The sequence below is a fragment of the Echinops telfairi genome, unplaced genomic scaffold, assembly GCF_000313985.2.
Source record: "Echinops telfairi isolate 266 unplaced genomic scaffold, ASM31398v2 ScPeMD7_7468;HRSCAF=8506_0, whole genome shotgun sequence".
Classification (NCBI taxonomy): Eukaryota; Metazoa; Chordata; class Mammalia; order Afrosoricida; family Tenrecidae; genus Echinops; species Echinops telfairi.
Window position 1 is genome coordinate 52,960,333 of NW_022111369.1, and position 21,895 is coordinate 52,982,227.

General features: G+C 45.9%; 2 protein-coding genes across 3 annotated transcripts in view; one reads left to right on the plus strand and one right to left on the minus strand.

Annotated features, from left to right (window-relative positions):
- RPL9 (ribosomal protein L9) overlaps positions 1–284 on the minus strand; it is a 3,103-nt gene extending 2,819 nt beyond the window's left edge. The window contains exons 1-2 of the mRNA XM_004703346.2: positions 183–284; positions 8–97 (exon numbers count right to left, since the gene is read on the minus strand). Coding sequence (XP_004703403.1) covers positions 8–97; positions 183–228 — 136 coding nt within the window. The 5' untranslated portion in view covers positions 229–284. The remainder of the gene's footprint in view (positions 1–7; positions 98–182) is intronic.
- A 531-nt stretch (positions 285–815) lies between these two features.
- LIAS (lipoic acid synthetase) lies at positions 816–20,980 on the plus strand. 2 transcript variants are annotated; one of them, XM_004703164.4, is made up of 11 exons: positions 819–966; positions 2,937–3,109; positions 4,439–4,532; positions 5,171–5,251; positions 6,325–6,481; positions 6,563–6,620; positions 6,987–7,115; positions 8,946–9,091; positions 10,639–10,709; positions 11,589–11,700; positions 20,784–20,980. In XM_004703164.4, exons 1-11 carry the CDS (start codon positions 922–924, stop codon positions 20,834–20,836), a joined length of 1,119 nt encoding a protein of 372 aa, XP_004703221.1. In that variant the 5' UTR covers positions 819–921; the 3' UTR covers positions 20,837–20,980. The 2 variants fall into 2 exon arrangements, with proteins under 2 accessions (XP_012860325.1, XP_004703221.1); XM_013004871.2 differs by lacking the exons at positions 4,439–4,532; positions 6,325–6,481; positions 6,563–6,620; ... (3 more) ...; positions 11,589–11,700; positions 20,784–20,980 and having other exon boundaries at positions 816–966; positions 5,171–5,255.
- The last annotated feature ends 915 nt before the right edge of the window (positions 20,981–21,895 follow it).

Sequence of the window (21,895 nt, forward strand, 5' to 3'; positions counted from 1 at the left end):
AGGAGGCTGAGTTCTACGTTGATGTGATTGAAGTCCCTCCGCAGGGTTCCTCTGGGGCCCTTCACGATGACCGTGCGCCCCTTCAGGGAAATGTCCACTACAACAGAAAGTGCATTCGTGAGGACGCAGAACACGAGCAATTGACGGGGCAAGAGTAAAACAAAAGTTAAGTAAGTGCCTACCATTCTCTGGAATGTCGACAGTCTGGTTGCTGAGAATGGTCTTCATTCTGAAACAAACAGCGGAGGTAAGAAAGCGGGCTCAGGGCCGCTTTGCGATCTAAACACCGCGCCGGCGCCCGCTCCGACCAAGATTCCGGGGGAGAGGAACCAACGCCCAAGACACTGGTACGCTTGCCCGCGGGAGGCGCGGCCTCTAAACAGCGTTAGGAGCTCTGGCCTGTGGACGTCAAGTCGGGGCCCTTTTTTTGTCCAGGCCGAAGAGTCCCATCCAGCCTGGCCATCCCGGAATAGCTGAGAAGACGAGGATAAGGGCCTAAAAAGCCAGAACGGGGTCCAAATCTTGGCGCCGCCAGGCCGATATTGCGCTCGCCGCGCAGGGGAAGAACCACAAATAATTGATGCTTGCGCCAGATTCGCGCCGACGGCTTTGCAAGAGCCGATGGCTTCAGATTCCCCGGGCCCGTGGAATTCATAAAGCCCCTTACCTCGCAGTAGATGCGGCAAAGAGAGAACGTATTTCGTCATCACGCTTTTGTAGTCCGTAAAGACCTACGTATTGCGTCATGAGTGCGCGACGCCTTTAAGGCTAAAGCAGCTGATTGCAGATTAATTCAACTCTCTGAGGCACCGTGGTATCTTGAACAGTCCGTCACAAATCGAGCGACGGTGTGTCGATCTGTCTTCTCCCGGGCTTCTGTTTATTCCTTGGCCTCCGGACCTCGCTAAACCTTACGACAGGATGTCTCTACGCTGCGGAGGAGCCGCTCGCACCCTGGCACCCCCGGTAAGTGGCAGGGCCAGAGCAGGGTGGGGTGCGGGGAGTCTGTCCTTTCATCCCCTCGAAATGTCCGATGACAGATTGTCAACATTTTTCATGTGCCGTATTCAGTCCTCCTAAAATTCCATAAGCAAGAGGCTCTGCTCTTGGTTCCTTTTCAACGTTGAGGACTTGTTTTCTACTGATCACAGTGCTTTGTTTTTGTATTTGTCGAGGCACAGCCTGAACACTCCAAAGAAGTACATTATATTGGGCTCAACAGGAATCCCTGGGTGGCGCAAATAGTTAAGCGCCAGTTGACCGGCAGACTGAACCTCAGACTGCAGCCCCGGTAATACCGGGACTTGCTAAATGGCCCATTGCGGACAGCCTTAGGCGCTCTCTAGGCTTTTTTAGCCAGGGGCATGGACCAGCGCAGTACCCATCGGACCACACCCTGACAGGCACTCTTGTTAAATGTTTCTCTGCAATGGTTCATTCCATTGAACTTTGCAAGGTCTTAGATAACTTGTACACATGCTTGTTCAAATCTAGAGGCCAAATACCCGGATTCTTTATATTGCACACATGTCTAGTCCTTCAATAAGTGGCTCTCATGTTCAAGCACAGAAACATCATTTCAGGTTCTACTTGTGACATAAGCTAACCACAGCAAAAGGTTTCCAGATCTTCCCCAAAGTTAGCAATAAGCAATAACCAGGAACTCCCGTTCTTTTTAAGGCTTTGGTTTGCTCTCCTTTGCATTATCTTTACTCTTAGATTCCCAACTTAGAGAAGTAACCAAAACCCAACCCACAGCCATGGAGTGGATTCCATCTCAGCCACCATAGAGGACAGACTAGGACTGACCCTCTGGGTTTTCCAAGGCTGTTAAGGCTTTATCACAGCAGGAAGCTGCCTCATCTCTCTGCCGTGGAGGGATGGTCAGGTTCAAACTGACCTTGCAATTAGTAGCCAAACTTAGTACCCAGCCAGGTTCCTTATGTTGTTAAATGCTGCAGAGCTGGGTACGACTGACGGCGCCACTGTGTACAGTAGCATGGAATGTGCACAATCCTGTGCCTTCTTCACAATTATTGTAATCTTTGGGGCCAATATTGCAACCACTTCCTCAATCCAGCATGTCAAGGGTCTTCTTCGTTTTTTGCTACTGGTCTATTTTACCAAGCTTAATGTCCTTTTCCAGACCTGGTCTCTCCTGATAACGTATCCAAAGTATATGAGATGTGGCCTTGCCATCCTTGCTTCCAAGGAGCATGCTGGCTGTACTTCTTCCAAGACAGATTTGTTTATTCTGTAGGCAGTCCACAGTATTTTCAATACTTTTCACCAGCACCATAATTTAAATGTGTTGATTCTTTTGGATCTTCTTTAGTCAATGTCCAACTTTCACATGCATATGAGGCCATCAAGTCCTCTTTACTCTCAACAAGCAAGCCTTGTGTCACCTGCATGTCATGTCGTGTTAGTGAGTCTCCCTCCAACCCCATGCCATGCTCCTCTTCAGATGGCCCATCTTCTGGAATTATCTGCTTAGCAGACAGATTGAATATAGTGAAAGGGCACAACCCTGACCCACATCCTTCCTGCTTTTTAACCACTCAGCATTCCCTTGCTCTATTTGCACAATTGTCTCTTGGTCCCTGGGTAGGATGTTCATGAGCACAATGACGTTCTAGAATTCCCATTTTTCTCAATGCTACCCATAGCTTATTATGATCCAACAGTTGAACAAATAAATACCTTTGCATAGTCGATGAAACACAAGTAAACATCCCTCTGGTATTCTCTGCTCTGAGCCAAGGTCCAGCTGATATCTTTGAGCCTGAATCCATCTGAGCTTCTCATAGAGTTTCTGAATGGTCAGCCATTATTTCTGGGCAAGTTCTCTGTTTTTACCCTGTTTTAGACAGCACTATGGGTTAAAACAAAACCATCCTTAATAAGCTAAATAGTATAATGAACTCTTTCTCTAGGTTTTGGGACGATATTTATGCAGCCCTGGCCGAACATTAAGTTCCCTGCCAGATGAAAAGAAGAAATTTCTACAGAATGGACCAGACCTTCAAGATTTTGTATCCGGCGATCTTGCAGACAAGAGTGCCTGGGATGACTATAAGGGAAACTTAAAACGCCAGAAAGGAGAAAGGTAGTCGAAAATTTGAGATAATTTTCATGTCTCAATTCCTCCTTGCTCCTATTCCCAGGTGTAAGCAAGGTCTAGTGTATTTCTTTAATTTCAGACTTGTTCCATTTAGTTTAAGTCATTAGGAAGAAGCGATGGCAGATGAAAGCACAGCAGAACAGGCCAGTGACTGAAAGTGAGGGATAGTCTTTGTCTTCTGCGTCCCCTGTGGCAGCTGTTCTTCCCCCTTCTAGGAGCCCTCACCGGTCTACACCACCATCTCCTATGTTCTTCCCAACACCGAGTTTCCTCACTCAACTAGTGATCAACGTTTCACTTGGTCCGTTACACATTTCTAGTTGTTACTCAGTCTGATGATCTAATTTGCTGCCTCTCCCAATCAGTTTATAGGTGACTCTCTCTGGAAACCTTGCTTTAATTCAAAAGAATGGTGAGGGGATTTTGTGCAATGGCAAACTGTTTGGGGAGATATTTTCATCCAACAATTTCTAGATCCCAAAAGAGCGGAAATCCATGGGGAACCTGAGGATGCCTAGAGTCTCCTCTAAGGCATAGCTCTTTTCCATTTGGTGGTTGTTGACTCTGAATGGTTTTCAGCTGGTAGCACGCTTTATGGCAGTGGGACTGTCCCTGCGGGCTTTCTCGACTTTCTCCCAGGGAGCCTCTGGGTGGGTTCAAACTGCCAACTTGATTGGGACAGTCAACCTTTCGGTGAGAGCTCTGGACCCTTGGAGCCACTAGAGCTCCACCGGAAAATGCAGGCTATGTGCTATCGCCTCTGAACAAGCATTGCACCTTGGGGGCGGTTTTATTCACCGGGGAATGAGCGGGTCAAAGACAGCTCCTTCTTTTTTTAGTCAGGCTTTTGACGGACTCATTGAGTCCGTCCATAGTGAAGGCTACATTCCTGGTGGAGTAGTGGTTACACTCCGGGCTGCTGTCCAGAGTCAGCAGTTTGAAACCACCAGCCCACCCCACGGGAGAAAGAGGACGCTTTTGGCTGCTGTAAAGAGTCACAATTTTGGAAACCCTGAGAGGCAGCTCCGCTCTGTCCTGCGGGACCACTATGCGTCAGAAGTGACTCGATGCCAGTGAGATTGGTTTGGTTTTGAGTAGCTGCGCAAAAAGGTAGACCAGGGGAATCGTACCCTGTTAGACTTTGTTATTAGTATTTCTTAAAGTAGTTTGAAAAAGTCTAAATTTGCTTCTCTGAATCCACGTTTAAGGGGGAATTCTTAATTAGGGATGGTGATAGAGCCAGGGTAGCCACCAAGCCGCGTGGTTATGCAGCTGTGTATTTGCTAACAGGTGGTCATGTTTGGTTTTCCTTAGGTTAAGATTGCCGCCATGGCTTAAGACAGAGATTCCCATAGGAAAAAATTACAACAAGCTGAAAAATACATTGCGGAACTTAAATCTTCATACTGTAAGTGTGCTCAAGTGTTCCCGTCCCTCTTTACCAAAGCCAGAGTGCTTCTAGGCACAGGTGACTTAAAGATGAATATTCAATATGTGAGTAACAAAGCAGGGAAGGTGAATAAAAAGATTTCGTGTTATGTCATTATCGGTAATAGACATAAATTTAAAATCATTTTCCTTGCTAAAGAGAAAAGGTCATTGTATTTCTGAACCTCTCATTTAATGGTACCCCCTATAAAAATGCCATTTTTCTGCATCTTGGGAAAAGGGGGTGTTTTCGTTATTGTTGTTGTTCTTGTTCTTAATTTATTTCTCAAACAAAATACATGCTCATCAGAAAGAGTATAAATTGAATGTGAGACTATGTCACATATACACTCTCAAATAATCACACCGTTTTTACAGTTCAGACTTCCAGACTTTTCTACGTGTGCATTTAGAATATATACATTCATATAACATTTCATTTTAAAATGGAACCTTCTGGATCTACATAGGATTTTGCAATTTAACAGCATTTTTTGAATAGTGAATATTTTTCATCAATATGTACAAAGAATACGCAGTTGAAAATGCCTGCTCACTGGTGGCTCAACTGGTGACATTTTCAACATCGCGGTGCTCTTCTGGCCTCTTTGTTCACAGGTGTGTGAGGAGGCCCGCTGTCCCAATATTGGCGAGTGTTGGGGAGGCGGAGAATACGCTACAGCCACAGCCACGATCATGGTAAGACCAGCCCCAAACATGGAAACCTTCGTTTCAAAAAGTTTCAAGGACTATTTTGTGTCTCCCAGGTGGCTTCACTGGGGAATTCTAAATGTCCATGATGAACCACTGATCAGATTTTCCATAACATAGGTATTTTGAGAGATTTAAAAAAGAAGGGGAGAAACGATGTACAAATGCGCTTTACACAATTGATGTGTGTATGGATTGGGATAACAGTTGTATGAGCCCCTAATAAAATGTTAAAAAAGAAAAAAAAACAAAAAAGAACGTAAAAACCACAACACGCATTGGTTTAAAACGAATGAACCTTAGGATTCAGTCCTGTTTGCCAAAGACACTTGTTACTCTCTTGTCTCAAATTAATAACAATAAGTTAATAAGCTAATTGAAGAAGTGAAAAAAAAGAAGAAGAAGAAGGGGAAAACTCTGATGGATTACTCCAGCCTGTTCGGATCTCCTCCCACCCCCGTCCCCATTGTCGACTCTTCCTCTCTGGTAGCTACTCATGGGCTACTTTGAGGCAGGGCTCTGATTGAGATGTGGAAGCGCTGTTCATGATGGCTTCCTGGTCCACCTGTCTTTGGTTTCACCACTTAACAGAAAGAGCCATGCCTTCCATTTAACCTCCAGAGACTCACAGACACAATTGTCCATTTGATGTGATTTCTTTTAAGGTCATGTTTACTGATCACTGAGCAGATAGCAAAGAATGTGTATACGCTATGTGTAAGTTATAAAGACTAACAGTACAACAATCACCCGGATACTCCCCTCCATTCTGAGAGCAGAACACCACTGGCAGCTCCTCCCCTCCCTTCCCCTCCCCTCCCCTTCCGGATCCCATCACTTCCCGATTCCTTCTTACTTCTGAGTTTATTGTTTCTGAACCATCCCCCCCTCCACTATCATGTGTATATGAATCTCAACCATATTGTTCAGTTTTGAATGTTTCAAACTTCTTATCAACAGCATCAAACTAAGCATTCTTTGTAACTTGCTTTATTCTTTCTGCTTTAAGTTCTTAAGGGTCATCTGTCCATTGGCTTTAAGTTGCCCCATCTCTCTTCTAGCTGATGGGTGACACGTGCACCAGAGGCTGCAGATTCTGCTCAGTTAAAACCGCCAGAAAGCCACCTCCACTGGACGCCAACGAGCCCTACAATACTGCAAAGGCAATCGCAGCGTGGGGTCTGGATTACGTCGTCCTGACGTCCGTGGACCGAGATGGTGAGTGCGTGGTGGCTCTTTGGGAAACGGGTCGCACTGCACTGTGCCGTCCTCTTGAGCAGTGCGCCCTCTCCTTTCTAGACATGCCTGACGGGGGCGCTGCGCACTTTGCGAAGACCGTGTCGTACTTGAAGGAAAGGTACCCGGTTTGCATTTGCCTTTGTAATTCAAGCATCTTGTGCCCCACGTAAATTCAGCTCATTTAAGCTTTCTACCTGAAAGCAAAGGGTATCAATGTTTAGGGAGTTCTAAATCTTTCTCATTCTGCTGGAGGTTATGTAATTGTTTCTCAAAAAAAAAAAAAAAAAAAGCATTTGCTTGTAGGTACATGTTTGCAGAAAATGTGCATACTTCAGAGTCAGGAACTTACCTCCGTATCTGAATATTCATCTAGACTGTGGGTGCTTTCTTAAACTGATCATGAGAGCTGAGTGTGCCTGTTTTGAGCAACAGTTATGTCCATCCCTTTCCTTAGGTTGATACGTATCTTTTTGTCTCTCTCTAGAAATCCAAAAATTCTTGTGGAGTGCCTTACCCCTGATTTCCGGGGAGATCTGAAAGCAGTAGAGCAGGTGTCTCTGTCCGGCTTAGATGTGTACGCACACAATGTGGAGACAGTCCCAGAACTACAGAGGTGATTGCGGGCCCAGAGTCACGGGGAAGGTGGGCCTGCTGTATCTTCTCTGGTCTTTCATGAAGGGGGCCTTGGCAATTGACCCTTTCAAAGTGAACAATTCCTTTTCTTTCTTAAGCAAAAGCACTGCGTGCTTATTACAGAGAAATCAGGAAATGTAGTCAGCAAAAAGAACATGAACATAAATATAGTAACCCGGGAAAATCTTTTGTTAGCACCTTAGCATGAATTTAACAAATATATGTGTGTGCTTTATACACACATATCCACATTTTGGTACATACACGCACACAGGGCACATCATTTTTTTAAAGTGTTTATTGATTCTTTTTACGTGTATTTTTCATAGATGAAAGAGAATAGGAAACCAGTCTTCCCAAAACTAATAAGTTGAGTTTTGTTGTTGTTTTTAGAAGGTCAGGTGGAGAAAAAAAAAAGGTCAGTAAAAAATAGCTGGTTTGACCAAAAAAGAAAGCTGAAAATCACCAAAATACGAAATGAAAAAGGAGGCGGTGCGAGGGACCCGACTGTAATAGAAAGGGTCGCAGCAGAGTCCTGTGAACAGAAGCACAGCCACCCACATGGTGACGGAGATGAAATGGGTACACTCCTGGCAACGCGTGACCTGCTTAAACTGGCTCACGAAGGCATGGCCATCTCAATAGCCCTTAACAAATGCCGAGATTGCATCAGTAGTCTCCGTCTCAAGCCTCCTCCTGGCAAAAGAAAGTGCCGGCCACATGGCTTCATTGGGGAATTCTATCAACGTATACGTTTCTAAAGAAAAAAGTTCGATAAGAGCTATTGTTCAGATTGTAATTCTAAAGACAAGGCTTTGTGAAAGATGTAAAGTAGATATTATGTTTCCTTAATCTACTTTTTGCTTTGCCTTTGTTAGTGAAGAGTAATTATACTTCTGATTATATTCAAGTTGCAGAAAAAAGAAAATTATTCTAACCTTCAGACAAGATTCATAGTGGCTCTTGTTCATCTCCTTTAATTTTAGTAAACTACTCAACAGTGATTTTCATGAGCATATACCCATTCTTTCACAGGACTTGGGAAAAAGTTAAAACAGATAATCAGCATTTCCGCAAAATCGTCAGCATCCAAACAGCTTAAATTCAGTGAGCAACTTGAGGAGTCTCGTTTCTCTGTTGTCAGTTTTACAGTTATTGTTTAAATTCATCAATTTATGTCTTCCCCTCCTGTCAATTAAGCTCTGATTTGAAGAAAAAAAAAAAGAAATAAAGGCATCCTAAGTCACTTAGATGATATCTTAGAATTCTAATGCGAGCTAGTTTAACTATGGTAACTTTCTGGCCCGGTCGCCTTGAAGCCGGCTGCTCTGGCTGCTGTTGAAAGTGGCACAAAGCCTGCGCTAACCTGGGCACACCTTCTGATGCCGCCACCAGTGGGTGCCATTTTCCCCGGGTTCACTTGAGAAGCACCCTGCCCAGTGAAAATTCGAGAAGCGGGCATCTTCCCCGCAGAGGCGCAGTGCTGGGACCCACCAGCAGAGGGCGGCTAGGGCTTTAGGGAAAGGACACCTGAGAGTTTCCCAGTGCCCAAAACCGAGGGTTTTTCCCTTTGTGCCCCACGGAGGCCTTCCTACGTCCCCTGTCCACTCAGGCGCCTCCGCCAGGTCGTGCTTTCTCCGTGTGCCAGGCTGGGAGGGCCGGGGAGCACGGAGGCGAGGCCCCGGGAGGCCCTAAATCCGCACCTGTGGGCTGCAGCCTGCGGTCCGTCCGGAAGGGCCCTCCTGGGCGCCCGCGGCTGCAGGGCTGGGCCGGTGGAACGAGCGGTGGTTTTCTGCCTGGTCTTTCCAAGGAAAGTTCGCGACCCCCGGGCCAATTTCGAGCAGTCCCTCCGGGTCCTGACACACGCCAAGGAGGTTCGGCCGGACGTCATTTCTAAAACGTCCATTATGCTGGGCCTGGGGGAGACGGATGAGCAAGTCCACGCAACGATGAAAGGTACAACAAACAAATCCTGGGCAATGACCGCTTTCAGGTTGGAGCCCGCTTGGCAGAGCCCCTCATCCTGCAGCGGAGGGAAGGGAGGCCCACGGGTTTCACCGGATTCCCACCCTCCGAGCCCCCTCCCCTGCCGCTCCTCCAGCCAAGGGGCACTGGTGCAGAGGCCACCCTGCAGCAGGCGACAGTGACGGGGCGTGAGACCACCCAGGCGCAGGAGGGGACGCCGACTCACCCGACTCACCCCGTTGTTACATGGGTAGCACGTGGAGGGGGGGGCTCGCCTGCCATTTTGACCCAGCAGCCCATTTACTTTATGATTCCTACGGAGACACCCCCCCCCTTAGGGTTTTTAAATATTGACATGTGAACTGTTTCTTTTACCTGAAGGTCCTGGGCGTAGTTATTTATTGGTTCAAAGAGCACTACGTTCAAATAGTGGTGAAAGGTGGTTCGTTATGACACTACAGACAGTTTGTTTTTCGAAAGCTTCTGATAAGTCAGAGGTCAAATCACAACTCTGGAAGCCTAATGTGACCCTCGGGATGGCTTGACCTCCTCATTCAGCTCTCTGGCCTAACAAGCGCCCTCCATGGAACATTCTCCCCTCTGTTCTAGCATGGCTTCCATCGGGCGTTCAAGGAACTTGACCTTGTGTCTGTTGTACCACGTGTGTGTCTTAATCGTTCCTATGTGTTCGATCCTGACCTCAGCCCCTGGCACATAAAAACCCGGGACACTCCCTGCCATGGAGTCGTTTCCGGCTCCTCATGACCTTGGAGGACAGAGGAGAACTGATGCCCTTGGGTTCTGGGGCTCTAAGACTTGACCCGGTGGGTGATGAAGCTTTCTGCTTCTAACTGCTGACCCTGCTCGTCACCCACTGCCCCGCTGGGACTCCTGCCCAACCGGGTACAAGACTGCAAGTTACAGTGTGGGTGCCATTGTATGAGAAATGCCCACCAACACACTGGGAGAAAGCAAGTGTGGACACTGCTTGTTTCAGCGCCTGAGCTGTCTGATGTTTTCTTGGGCCTTACAAATGCTCTTGTGTGCTGGCCAAATTTTCCACGCAGAGCTTGTGTTGCTTTTCCGATCAAAGAAAACCATCTTGAAAAATCCGACACAAAACCTAGCTTCCAGGACGAAATCCATTTGGAAGGACGTCCAAAACCAAACTCTCTGCCTTGGGTCAAGGTCAGCGCATGGTGACCTTGTGGGACAGGGTGGAACTGTCTCTGTGAGCTTCTGAGACTCACTCTTAATAAGCGTACAGAGCCTCATCTTTCTCCTGACGAGCTGCCACTGGTTTCAAACTGCTGACCTTGCTTTCATCAGCCCAGCGTGTGAACCACTTCCCCAGGGTTCCCAGGCACGGAAATATGCTTAAATTACTAAGTATGGCCTAACTCCCCAACATCAGCGCTATAGGCCAGTGTGACGTTCACCCCATCCTGAACTATCCCTTGGGAACATTATATTGAGATCTACCATTTCAGTGTTTGTCCCAAGAGCTAGAAGGTCACCTATGTTTTATCTGTCTACAGCTCTTCGTAAGGCAGATGTGGACTGTTTGACGTTTGGACAATATATGCAGCCGACAAAGCGCCACCTGAAGGTATGCCTGTCTGGTGTCTGAAAGTTTCTTACTGTCCATCGGTGAGATTAAGAAGCCCCTGGCTTCTTTAGCTAATGTTCCACGTCTGTTTCCAAGTCCCACTTTCCAGTTTATTTGCAGAATGTAGCCAAACCGTCACTTGTTTGCTGACCCCCAAATTGTCCGCAAAGTTAAGGGTTGGAAATTGCATGCATTCATTCATGCTCGGTGATCTTGCAATTTGTTTTAGCGTTGTATGAGCTCAGAGGTGAAGTGAGAAACAAGCCAGTCTTTCTGTTCCTGTAGTGGATGTTCTTTCACTCATTCATTCAAGAAACTTGTTGAGTACTGACCATTTGCGAGGCAGTCCTAAGAAGAAACAAGATGATTAAGACATAGCTTTGTCTTCAAGAATATGATAGCTGTTCCTAATTCTTGATTGTGTCTACTAGTCCATGAGACACTAATCCAGATATTACAGACATATAATCTCATCTTGCTCTGTCCTGTGAGGTAGCTCATGTGGTACAAAACAAAAATGTTACCCCTCCTCTCTCTCCCTAAAACACACTGCCATCCAGTCAATGCCGACTCTTGGTGACTCTATAGGACAGGGTAGAGCTGCTCCATGTGAGTTTCCAAGACTGTACCACTACGGGAGTAGAACGCCTCCTCTTTCTCCCTCAGAGCAGCTGGTAGTCTCCAACTGCTGACCTTGTGGATCGCAGAGCAGTGCATAACCACTATACCACCTAACTGCCCATGTCTGAGAAAAGGTAGAGGAGGGGTGCTGATAAATTAGGAAGTAAAGACCATTCTGCATACATGGACAGAAATTTTTAGTAGAGTCAAAATTTAGGTGAATTCTAGATTCTGACCAGAAGTCATTCTTTAAATTAGGTTGAAGAATACATTACTCCGGAAAAATTCAAATACTGGGAAAATGTAGGAAATGACCTTGGCTTTCATTATACTGCAAGTGGCCCTCTGGTGCGTTCTTCATATAAAGCAGGTAAGTTAATCAGCAGGGATTGACTTGATATAGACCATAACTTTGCACATTAAGGTCTCCCCTGGGGTACATTGTAATAGCTGTGGTTGTCTTCTGGTTTTGGAAATAAATGAGTTTCTTTTCTTGGGCATCCTTAAGAGGTTTGCACCATGATGGGAAAATCTTTCTTAAATCAAATTTGTTCCTCAAATGAAGAGCCTCTCCCTTTATAGTTCAGCTACAACGATGAAAACAGAAGTAATCCATTTATTCCCATAATAGGTTATTCAGAAATAACAAATATCAGTCAAGCATTTAATATGATTTCCTGAAAAATGTACACTCATTTGGAAATGATAATAGCTACATCACTAAACTTCCAATTTAGATTAATTTCAGCCCTATGAAGCATCTGTGTGGAAGCCGCACTGCTTACACCATTCATTTCTTTGTGTTCCTCTCCCTCCTACCCCCAGATATAAAAATAAAATCTATGAGATTTTTTTTCCCTGTAGATATTTTCAGTGTTACTGGCTACAATGCAATTTTCACCCTTTGGAATCTTAGCTCTTATTTTTATTATGAGCTAATAGTATAATATAAATGTAGCTGTTATTATAGGAGCTTGAACTAATGTATGAAAACAGTAGCATATCCCAAAGATTAAAAAGTAACATGATGAGAGAAAAAAAAGGAAAGTAACATTATACATTAAAGAAGAACAATAAAATAGTAGTTCTCACATTTCCTGCCCTTGGGACCTGCTACACAGCCGTGGTGGTCAGAGCCCCTGTTGCCGGTAGGGCAACAGCCCCAGAGACCAGTGGGACAGAATGGAGCATCCAGAAGTAAATCCACGTAGCTGTGACAGCTGACCTTCCACTAAGGGTCAAAGCCCGTGAAACGGAGGCGAGGTAGTCCCTCTAATAGATGGTGCTGGCAAAACTGGATATCCGTTTGTAGAAGAAACCTGTTCCACACACCGGATGGGAGCGAACTGAAAATGAATCAAAGACTTAGATCTTAGCCCTAAAACTCTAAAATTCGTGTGAGAAGAAACAGAGGCAAAGCTCTGGAACCTAATTTATGGAATGAATAGAATATCAAAATGCACAAACAACAAAGGATAAATTAGAAATGGGAACCTCCAAAAAACTAAAACCAAAAGAGGAAAAAGAAGCGAGACTGGGCAAAAAAAATAATAACTGGTATCCAGCTGCCCCCTCCAAAAAAATTAATAGTAATCATTGGTAACAGCTATCTGTAAAGAATCTAATCTCTCAAATTTACTTCAAAACTGTACTACATCAACAACAGAAAGACAATTTAAACATGGGTAAAGGGACATGAAGACATTCAGATAGCTCACAACTACTTGCAGAAGTTTGATCGTTGGCCCTTGTGGTTGTGAGGGGCCATCTAGTGACCCCATGCACAGCAGAGGGTGACGCTGCCTGGTCTGCCCTACCCTCATAGGATCAATTGTGAGCCCAGTGGTGCAGCCACTGCTTCAGTCCATCTTGGTGAGGGCCTTCCTCCCCTTTGCTGTCCCTCCACGCTACCAAGTCCTTCATCAGGGACCGGTCTCTCCTGACAACATGTCCAAAATACTTAAAAATACTCGTTGCCTGCGAGGAGTATTCTGGCCTTACTTCTTCCAAGACAGACCAGTTTGTCCTTTTAGCGGCCCATGGACTTTCAGTATCTTCCCCAGCACCACCATTCACATGCATCCATTCTTCTTCGGTCTTCCTTATGCTGTGTCCGGTGCTCACATGCATATGAGGCGATGGAGATGCCGTGGCTTAAGTCAGGACCTTCGTCCTCCAAGTAACAGCCTTGCTTTTCAATACGCTAAAAGGTTGCGGGCAGCAAAGTTGCCTACTGCAACATGTCTTTTGTTCTCTTGGCTGCTGCTTCCAGGAGCATTGATTGTGGATCCAAGCAAGACAAAGTCCTTGACAACTTCAACCTTTTCGCCCTTTAATATGATGTTACCTATTGGTCCAGTGTGAGGATTTTGGTTTTCCTCACATTGAGTTACAATCCATCCTGCAGGCCACAATCCTTGCTCTTCATCAGCAAGGGCTTCTGTTCCTCCTCACTCTTAGCCAACGAAGTTGTGTCCACTGCACACTGCAGGTTATTCATAGGCTTACTCAGTCCTGCTGCCACTTTCTTCTTCACATAAGCCAGCCTCTCTGATGACTTGCTCAGCCTACAGAGTAAATAATGATAGTGAGAGGATAGAGCCCTGGTGCACACCTCTCCTGATTTTAAACTGTGGAGAATCCCTTGTTCCATTGCACAGCTGCCTTGGACTAGTTTCGCATGAGCACAATGCAGTGCTCTGGAATTCTCGTTCTTCTCAAGGGTCTCCATTGTTTCTTATGGTGCACACAGTCTCATTGCTTCGCATCATCAGTGAGACACAAGTAAACATCGTTCAGGTATTCTCTGCTTTGAGCCAGGATCCTTCTGACATCAGCAGTGATAGCACATCCTCTTCTGAATCCAGTGTGAACGCCTGTCAGTTCCTGTCAATGCACTGCTACAGCCATGCTGGATGATCTCTAGCACAATTGTACTTACCTGGGAAATCAATGATGTTGTTCTATAGTTTGAGCACTTTGTTGGGTCACCTTTCTTTGGAATGGGTACAAATATGGATCTCTCCTAGTCAGTTAGCCATGAGTTGTCTTCCAAATCTCCATTGTTGTAGGTGCAATCAATTCCATCCCACCTCATAGTGACCAACGCTCAACAGAATTGTAGACTGCCCTGTTTCAGCCACATTGTCAGTGTCCTTCACAGCCTTCCGCATGGTGTCCTTCCCGGGACATGGCCCCTCCTGGCAACGTGTCCAAAGGATGTGAGTAAAGTCTTGCCACCCTCACTTCTGAGAAGCATCCTGGCTATGCCTCCTCTGGCACCTTTGGTACTCCGTGCTCTTCACCAGCACCATAATCCAGCTCCTGCCTGCATGTGAGGAGACTGCAATCACCAGGACTCGAGTCAGGCACACCGCACTCCTCAGACGGACACCTTGGTTTTCCAGTACTTTAACAGAGTTGTTTTACAGAAGATTTGTCCAATGCAATACGTCATTTGATTTTTTTTTCATGTTTAAACCTTTTAGTAGGAGCTCTTACAAATATTGACAATCCATAGTTCCATTAGATCAAGCATAATTGTTAATCTCTGTCATTATCATTTTCAATACTTTTTTTCCTTGAACTCTTTGGTATCAACTCCCCTCCCTCCCCCACCTTACCATCCCCATGGACCCTTAATATATTATTTGTTGATGTTATTATTTCCATATCTTATACCCTCTGATGTATCCATTCACTTACAATTCTGTTGTTCAGTCCCCTCGAGTGGGGTTATACATTCATTCGTTGCTATCAATTCCCCCTTCCCCCATTCCCCACCTCTTTCCCATGCCCTTAGGGAATTGTTACACCCATTACTGTTTCTGAGGGGTTTATCTATCTTGTATTTCATGCCTCCCAAGATCTTGATTATACAAATGTGTGTACGCAGGTCTAGCAAGATGAGTGAGGCAAAAATAAAGAGCTAGAGGATAGTTATGTGCTTCATCAGTGCTATACGGCACCCTGGACATACCGTTATTTGATTTCTTGATAGCTGTTTTCTAGGCCATTGATATGGATCCAAGCAAAACGTGTCCCTTGACAACTGGGTGGTTTTTTTCTGTTCTGCTTATTATCATCCAGTGGGGACGATTTTTGTCTTCTTTATGCTGAGGTGTCATCCTTCCGCAGGCTGTGGTCTTTGATCTTCCTCAGTCAGAGCTTCAAGTCCTCTCTCGTTCCTCTTATTAATGGAGCTTCCTCTAGTCCTGATGCACATTCTTCTTTATATCGCCCAGCTTCTTGGATTATTTGTTTGGCTTACAGACTAGACAGGCGTGGAGAAAGGATTCAGTCCTGATGCACACCTTTCCTGATTCTCAAACACGCAGCCTCCGCCTGTTCTAGTCAAGCAACTGCCTCTTGGTTTGTGCACAGGTTCCACGTGAGCACAATGAAGGGTTCTGGAATTCTCATTCTTTGAGGTGTTTTCCATAGTTCGTCGTGGTCCACACAGTTAGATGCTCTTGCACAGTCACTAAAGCACAGGTAAACACCTTCGGCATTCTCTGCATTCAGCCACATTCCGTCTGACAACAGCTGTGATATTCCTCATTCCACAGCCTCTCCTACTGCTGGGTTGAATTTTTGGCACTTTCTATTGATGTACATACAGCAGCAACCATTTTTTAATTATCTTCAGCAAAATTTTACTTGCATGTGGTATTATTAATTATACTGTTGAGCAGCTACCACATTTTGAACCACTTTTCTTTGGAATGGGCACAAATATGGATTTCTTCCAGTTGCGTGGTGAGGCAGCTGTCCCATACATTCCTAGGCATAGACAAGTGAATGCTTCCAGCATTCCGCTCACTTGTTGAAACATCTCAACTGGTGTTCTCAATGCCTTAAGCTTTGCTTTTCACCATGAGCCAATAGAGAGACGCAGATCAAAACTACGAAAGTATCATCGCACTATGGTATTGATAGTATTGATCAAAAAGAAATAGAAAAAAGTGAAACAAATACTGAGAAGGTTGTAGGATGATTGAAACATTACACACTGCTGTTGGGACTATAAAATGGTATAATCGCTATGGGAAATGGTACATTTCCTTTAAAAGCCCGAAATAGAAATAACATTCAAAACCCAAACCAAACTCACTGCCGTTGAGTTGATTCCACCTCATAGCGACCTTATAGGACCTTATAAAACTGCCCCGAGGGGTATCGCTGAGGCTGTAACTCTTTCCCGAAGTAGAAAGCCTCATCTTTCTCCTGTGGAGCAGCTGGTGGTTTCAAACTGCTGACCTTGCAGTTAGCAGGCCAACTTGTAACCCGTGACACCATCAGGGCTCCATCAAGCTCACTCCAAGTTACCCGACAGAACTAAGGGCTGTGGCTTGATGTTCATGGCAGCATTAGTCACAATAGCAAAACTAGGGAAACAACATCAGAATGAACCAAGTGTGGTATAAACATACAATGGAGTATCACAATAAAATGAAAGCAATGACTGCAAAACATGAATCTGTTGGCTAGTATGCTGAGTGAAGTCAGTCTATCATAAGAAAACACATACAGTATGAGTGGCCATTATAAAAAGTCAATAGTTTACACATAAAAAGCATTCATAGATGATTACCAGGAAAAAGGAGAATCACCAACTAGATAGTAAAAAAGCAAGCTCGCCGCCAGTGCGCCAATCCTGATTCAGCGACCCCTGTGCGTTTCCGAGACTCTAACTGCTCATGGGAGTGGAAGGCCCAGTTTTTCTCCCTCGGAGCTGCTGGTGATTTTGAACTGCTGACCATGCGGGTCACAGCCCAACACATAACCACTACCCCACCATGTGCTAATTAAGGTCAAGGGAAGACAATACAGGAGGAGTCAGTGTAACAAGACTGACCAAAGCAAAGGAAGACACGGAGGGTACGCAGAGTCAAGGACAACCATGACCAGCACTGTAGGAGAAAGACAGAGTTACGGTCTCTGAAACCCGCAGAGGCAGATCTACCCTGCCCTATGTGGTCACTGTGAGTCAGAATAAAGTACTTGGCAGTGATTTGGCTTTGTTTTATGGTGACTACTATAGCACATACAGTCCAGCAACAATAGTCGTGATAATTTGTGCTTGGATACGTAAGTAGACATGAATGCTAAATAGGTGTGGGGGGTAGGTATAACCAAAAAAACCCCTCACTGCCATCAAGTCAATGCCAACTCAACCATCCTGTGGACCCACCCTGTGGGTTCCTCGGCTGTAAATCTCATCTTTCTCCCAAGGAGCAGCTGGTGGGTTGAACTACTGGCCTGGCAGTTAGCAGCCCAACCCATAATCCACTATGCCACTGGTTGTGGACATGCCTTCAGATACAGTCATATAACTACAAAGAGACAGCAAGCACCTCCCTGCAATGGAGTCAATTCCGACTAGGACAGGGTAGCAGTGCTCCTGTGGGTTCCCAAGGCTGTAACTTCGTAAGGGGATAGACGCCTCATCTGTCTCCCCTGGTTCAGAACCGCTGTCTGGGTGGCAGCCCGGCGTGTAACCACTACACCACCAGGGCGCCTACACGTTTGTCTATACCCTGTCTATGTGTATGAAGCCTTGGCCTCGGCACAAAGCTGCTGTCTACAAGGTCAGTGGTTCAAACCTACCGCTGCCCCTTGAGAAGAATGCGGCCGTCTGCTGCAAAAATGTCCAGTCTCAAGTCCTAAGGAACAGTTCTACTCCATCCTAAGGGGTCACTCGGAGTCAGAATGGACTCGGTGGCAGAGTTTGAGCTTTAGAAGTTTCATGTATATTTGCATGCACATTTATATATATAATAGAATGCATTGAGGCACAGTTATGAAAATTCCTTAGCCATAGCCAAAATTCCTTAGCCATCTCCCAGTACTGTGCCGCTGGCCTTGAAGTCGAAGGGCCCTGGACTCCGTGGCCGTGTAGATCAATGGGCATTGCCCACACCAGACCCACTGCCTTGGAGTCAGTTCCAGCCCCTATGGGGCGGAGCAGAACTGCGCCCCAGGGCCTCCTTGTAGACTGCTCCTACGTGGGCAGCAGATCGCCACATTGTCCTCCATGGAGAGGCTGGGGGGTCACACTTTTTGGTTAGCAGCCCAATGCTTAATCTGCTCCACCGGTGGCTTGTTGATGGGCATGGCGTAATTCATAAAGATGATCTCCTGCCTCTTGGTTCGGTGAGTGGCATCTAGGGTGTTTTAAAGCTTGCACGCAGCCATCCAAACACAGAAACAAAAGACTCGGGCAGCAATGAGTCCATTCGGCCCCTGTGAACAATGAGTTGCCTGAGACCAGCAGAACTAGATGGTAGCTACCACCACGAACTCCTCTGACCAGACCACGAGAGAAGGTAGAACTGTAGAACAAAATTCAAATTCATAAACCAGGCATCCTGGTCTATGAGAGCATGGGGGAATCTCCACGACTATTAACCTGAACTACCGTTTTACCATGGAAGTGAAGCCACTCCCGGAGGCTACCACCAACCAAATAATAGACTGGCCTACAAACCACCCCTGGGAAATGTCTCCAGGGCACAGTGAACTAGGTCAACCAAAAGGGCCTGCTCTGCCCAGCACTAAGGGAGGGAGGGAGCCGCAGGGAAGCCAGCAAAATGGGCATGGGGGGCCCAGGATACAAACAGGGAGTGAGCTGACCAGTTGTAGGGATTGCAACCAATGTCCTTCGTACAACTGGTGTCTGAATGGTTCCATGGCCAACCAGTCTGCTGTGTAAGATTTCACCTAACACAATCCAATGCTTAGAAAGCATTATGACCGTCACAAGGCACAGGAAGGTATAACTCATGACTGAATGTAGTCCATCAAGTGTTTATGATGTTTTCCCTGTCAGACTTAACAATTAGAATTTTTCTTTTTAAAAAAATTTTTTTAATTAAATAAGTCATTTTATTGGGGGCTCTTACAACAATAGAATTTTTCATAGCATAAACAACCGGCTGTTTTTTCCACATGATATTACTCTTAATGATCTTGTAAATGACAGTTTGGTATCCTGGAGCCTAAATCAGAAAGATATTTCAATAGGTATATACTCTTTTTGCAAAAATAAATGTATTCAGAATAATCAGTGCTTTCCTATGAAGAAATTCAAGGTAATTTAATGAACTGCAGCGGATCCTGCTTAAACTCTTAAGAATTTGCTTCAGCACTGACCGCCAGTGTGTGGGGACTTGGACACCTTCTGCAAGCAGGCTGCCGTCAGACTTAAATTATGTCAAGGATAAAGCCAAAGTCAGTTTCCACGCTGGCTCAAGTAGAGTAATACCATTTGGAAGGAATTTTTACTTATTCCAAGAAAGATTTTTAACATTTATAAGGGCGTGACTTGCAAACTTTCGATGTTTGTTGAAATTACTAGTGAACGATAGAAATGTGGTAATTGGCGCATTCAACGGGGATGATGGATTGGAGTGTGGAAATGCTGGCTCTCCTCTCCATTATTAGGCTGGACTGTGAAGGGGGGCGGGGGTGTTACTCGGCCATTGGATGTGGGTATGGGCCTGGCCATTCTGCTCTCGTGTGTGTAAGATGACAGAGATGTTAATCAGACTCATAAAACCGGGCCTCCTGTGCTGGGCTCGCCAATAAGCATTAGGCTGCGCTGCACCAGTGATAAGACTAAATGGAACCCTAATGGCCTGAGAAGAGTTAATGTGCCCCTCGAAGCAGCTGACTTATTATCACACAGGCACATCCTAGGAGGCGGGGGAGCGTCCATTATCATGACAAGCCCTGGCTTCCCTGGAGGGGAATAAGCTACCGAGATTCCATCGGATGAGTCCGCTCAACTGCAACGAGGTCTATTTTATAAACATCAGGTCCAAGCTAATAATGTAGCAGGATGGCTCCCTGAAATGAATTTTGCCAACAGCAATACTGTGTCAGTGATGAGGAATCTGATAGTGCAGGGGAGTGGAAGAAGTATCCAGAAGCAGGCCAGTGGACACATTAGAGTCACCCCAGTCATATTGAGTTCCTAGAAAGAAGCACGCAGAGTTTAGAGATAAGAATCTGTTTTAAAAGAATAATAAGAAGAATGACTAATTGTTATTGTCGAAAAAGGGGCCAAAGAGACCGGGGGTGGTGAGGCTACAAAAATAGATCGGCGAGGCTAGAACAAGAATGGCCACTGAAATTTGAGGAACGAGAACCACCTGTGCAGAGCTGAGTTAAAGCAAGTCCACGTCGTCGGCGGGAGCAAACCCCCTGGGGGCACAGCCACCTGAAGGAGACTCTTGATCTTCACCCAGCACCTCTCAGCTCATAACAGTCCATCACAGCAGCAAAATGACAGTGAGGAAGTAGCAACGGTAATAATGTTACGGTTAGGGGTCACCACCGCATGAGGAACTTGTGTTCAAGGGTCGCGCCATTAGGAAGGTTGAGAACCACTGATCTCAATGGATGTGCTTTGCTTTCAGTTAATTGTGTGTGTTCCTTTTCCCTAACTAGGTGAATTTTTCCTGAAAAATCTTGTGGCCAAAAGAAAACTAAAAGCCCTCTAAGGCTGAAACGGACCAAGCGGGCAAGGCCGTGGGCGCGGGACGGTGGGCTGCTGTCGGTCAGAGAAGAGCAGGAGGCCGGGCTGCCATGGATGAGCTGCCGCAGCTCGTTCAGCCCAGGAACTAAATAATATTTAATTACTGTGACTCTCGTGGCTTCAGCGTGTCTTCTTCATCCCTGTAAACAAGGTCTTGCTTTGGTTTAACTACAGAACATTTTAAAAATTTTAATTTAACAGTATCTTTTAAACACAGTAAGAACTTCCTGAAGATCTTTCAAACAACTTGCCTATCCATGGTTGTCAACATTTTATTTTGGAAAAAATGGTGTCTCATACTGTGACAAACCCACCCACCTAGGATCTGAGACTATCATCAGTTTCCTTGTAACATTCAAAGTAAACAGAATTTGAATGTTAACTGCTTCTTCCCTTGGTGTGACTGTTTCAGGCCCGCTCTTCAAAATCGTCTTACACCGATGACTTGTTAGGGGGTTCTGTGAAACCTAGACCCCGAACGTTGGCCATGGCAGGGAACTGCCCGTCTGCCCCAAGACGGAGCACGTGGCCCACCCCTATGTCAGGGAATGCTCCCTCCATGGCCCATGGCCCAGTCCACTGGTTCCTCTCGTTCTTACGACGGGAGCGACCTGGCGAAGAAGGTAGTCAGTTCTCTTTCCAGTTAACCCACCGGCCACTCGGTGGGAGAAAGGTGAGGCCTCTGCTCCCGTGAAGCGGCACAGCAGCGGTCGGTTCTCAACCTGTGGGTCGCGACCCCTTTGGGAGGCGAATGACCCTTTCACAGGGGTTGCCCGATTCATAGCAGTAGCAAAATTACAGTGGTGAAGTAGCAACGAAAATAATTTTATGGTTGGGGGGGTCATAACATCAAGAGGACCTGTATGAAAGGGTCGCGGCATGAGGAAGGTTGGGAACCGCTGCTCTACAGTCTCAGAAATCTCGTGTCAGGTCGCCACAAGTTAGGATGGACTCAATGACAGGAGAGTTGGTTGAGTTTTTTCTTCTTTTGGGGGGTGGGAGGGTAGGGGTACAGTGCCTACAT

Coding starts and splice junctions, on each gene's coding strand:
- LIAS (XM_004703164.4), top strand. CDS start 922: ATGTCTCTACGCTGCGGAGGAGCCGCTCGCACCCTGGCACCCCCG. Junction 6,482..6,562: donor GACGTCCGTGGACCGAGATG/GTGAGTGCGTGG, acceptor TCTCCTTTCTAG/ACATGCCTGACGGGGGCGCT. Junction 9,092..10,638: donor AGTCCACGCAACGATGAAAG/GTACAACAAACA, acceptor ATCTGTCTACAG/CTCTTCGTAAGGCAGATGTG.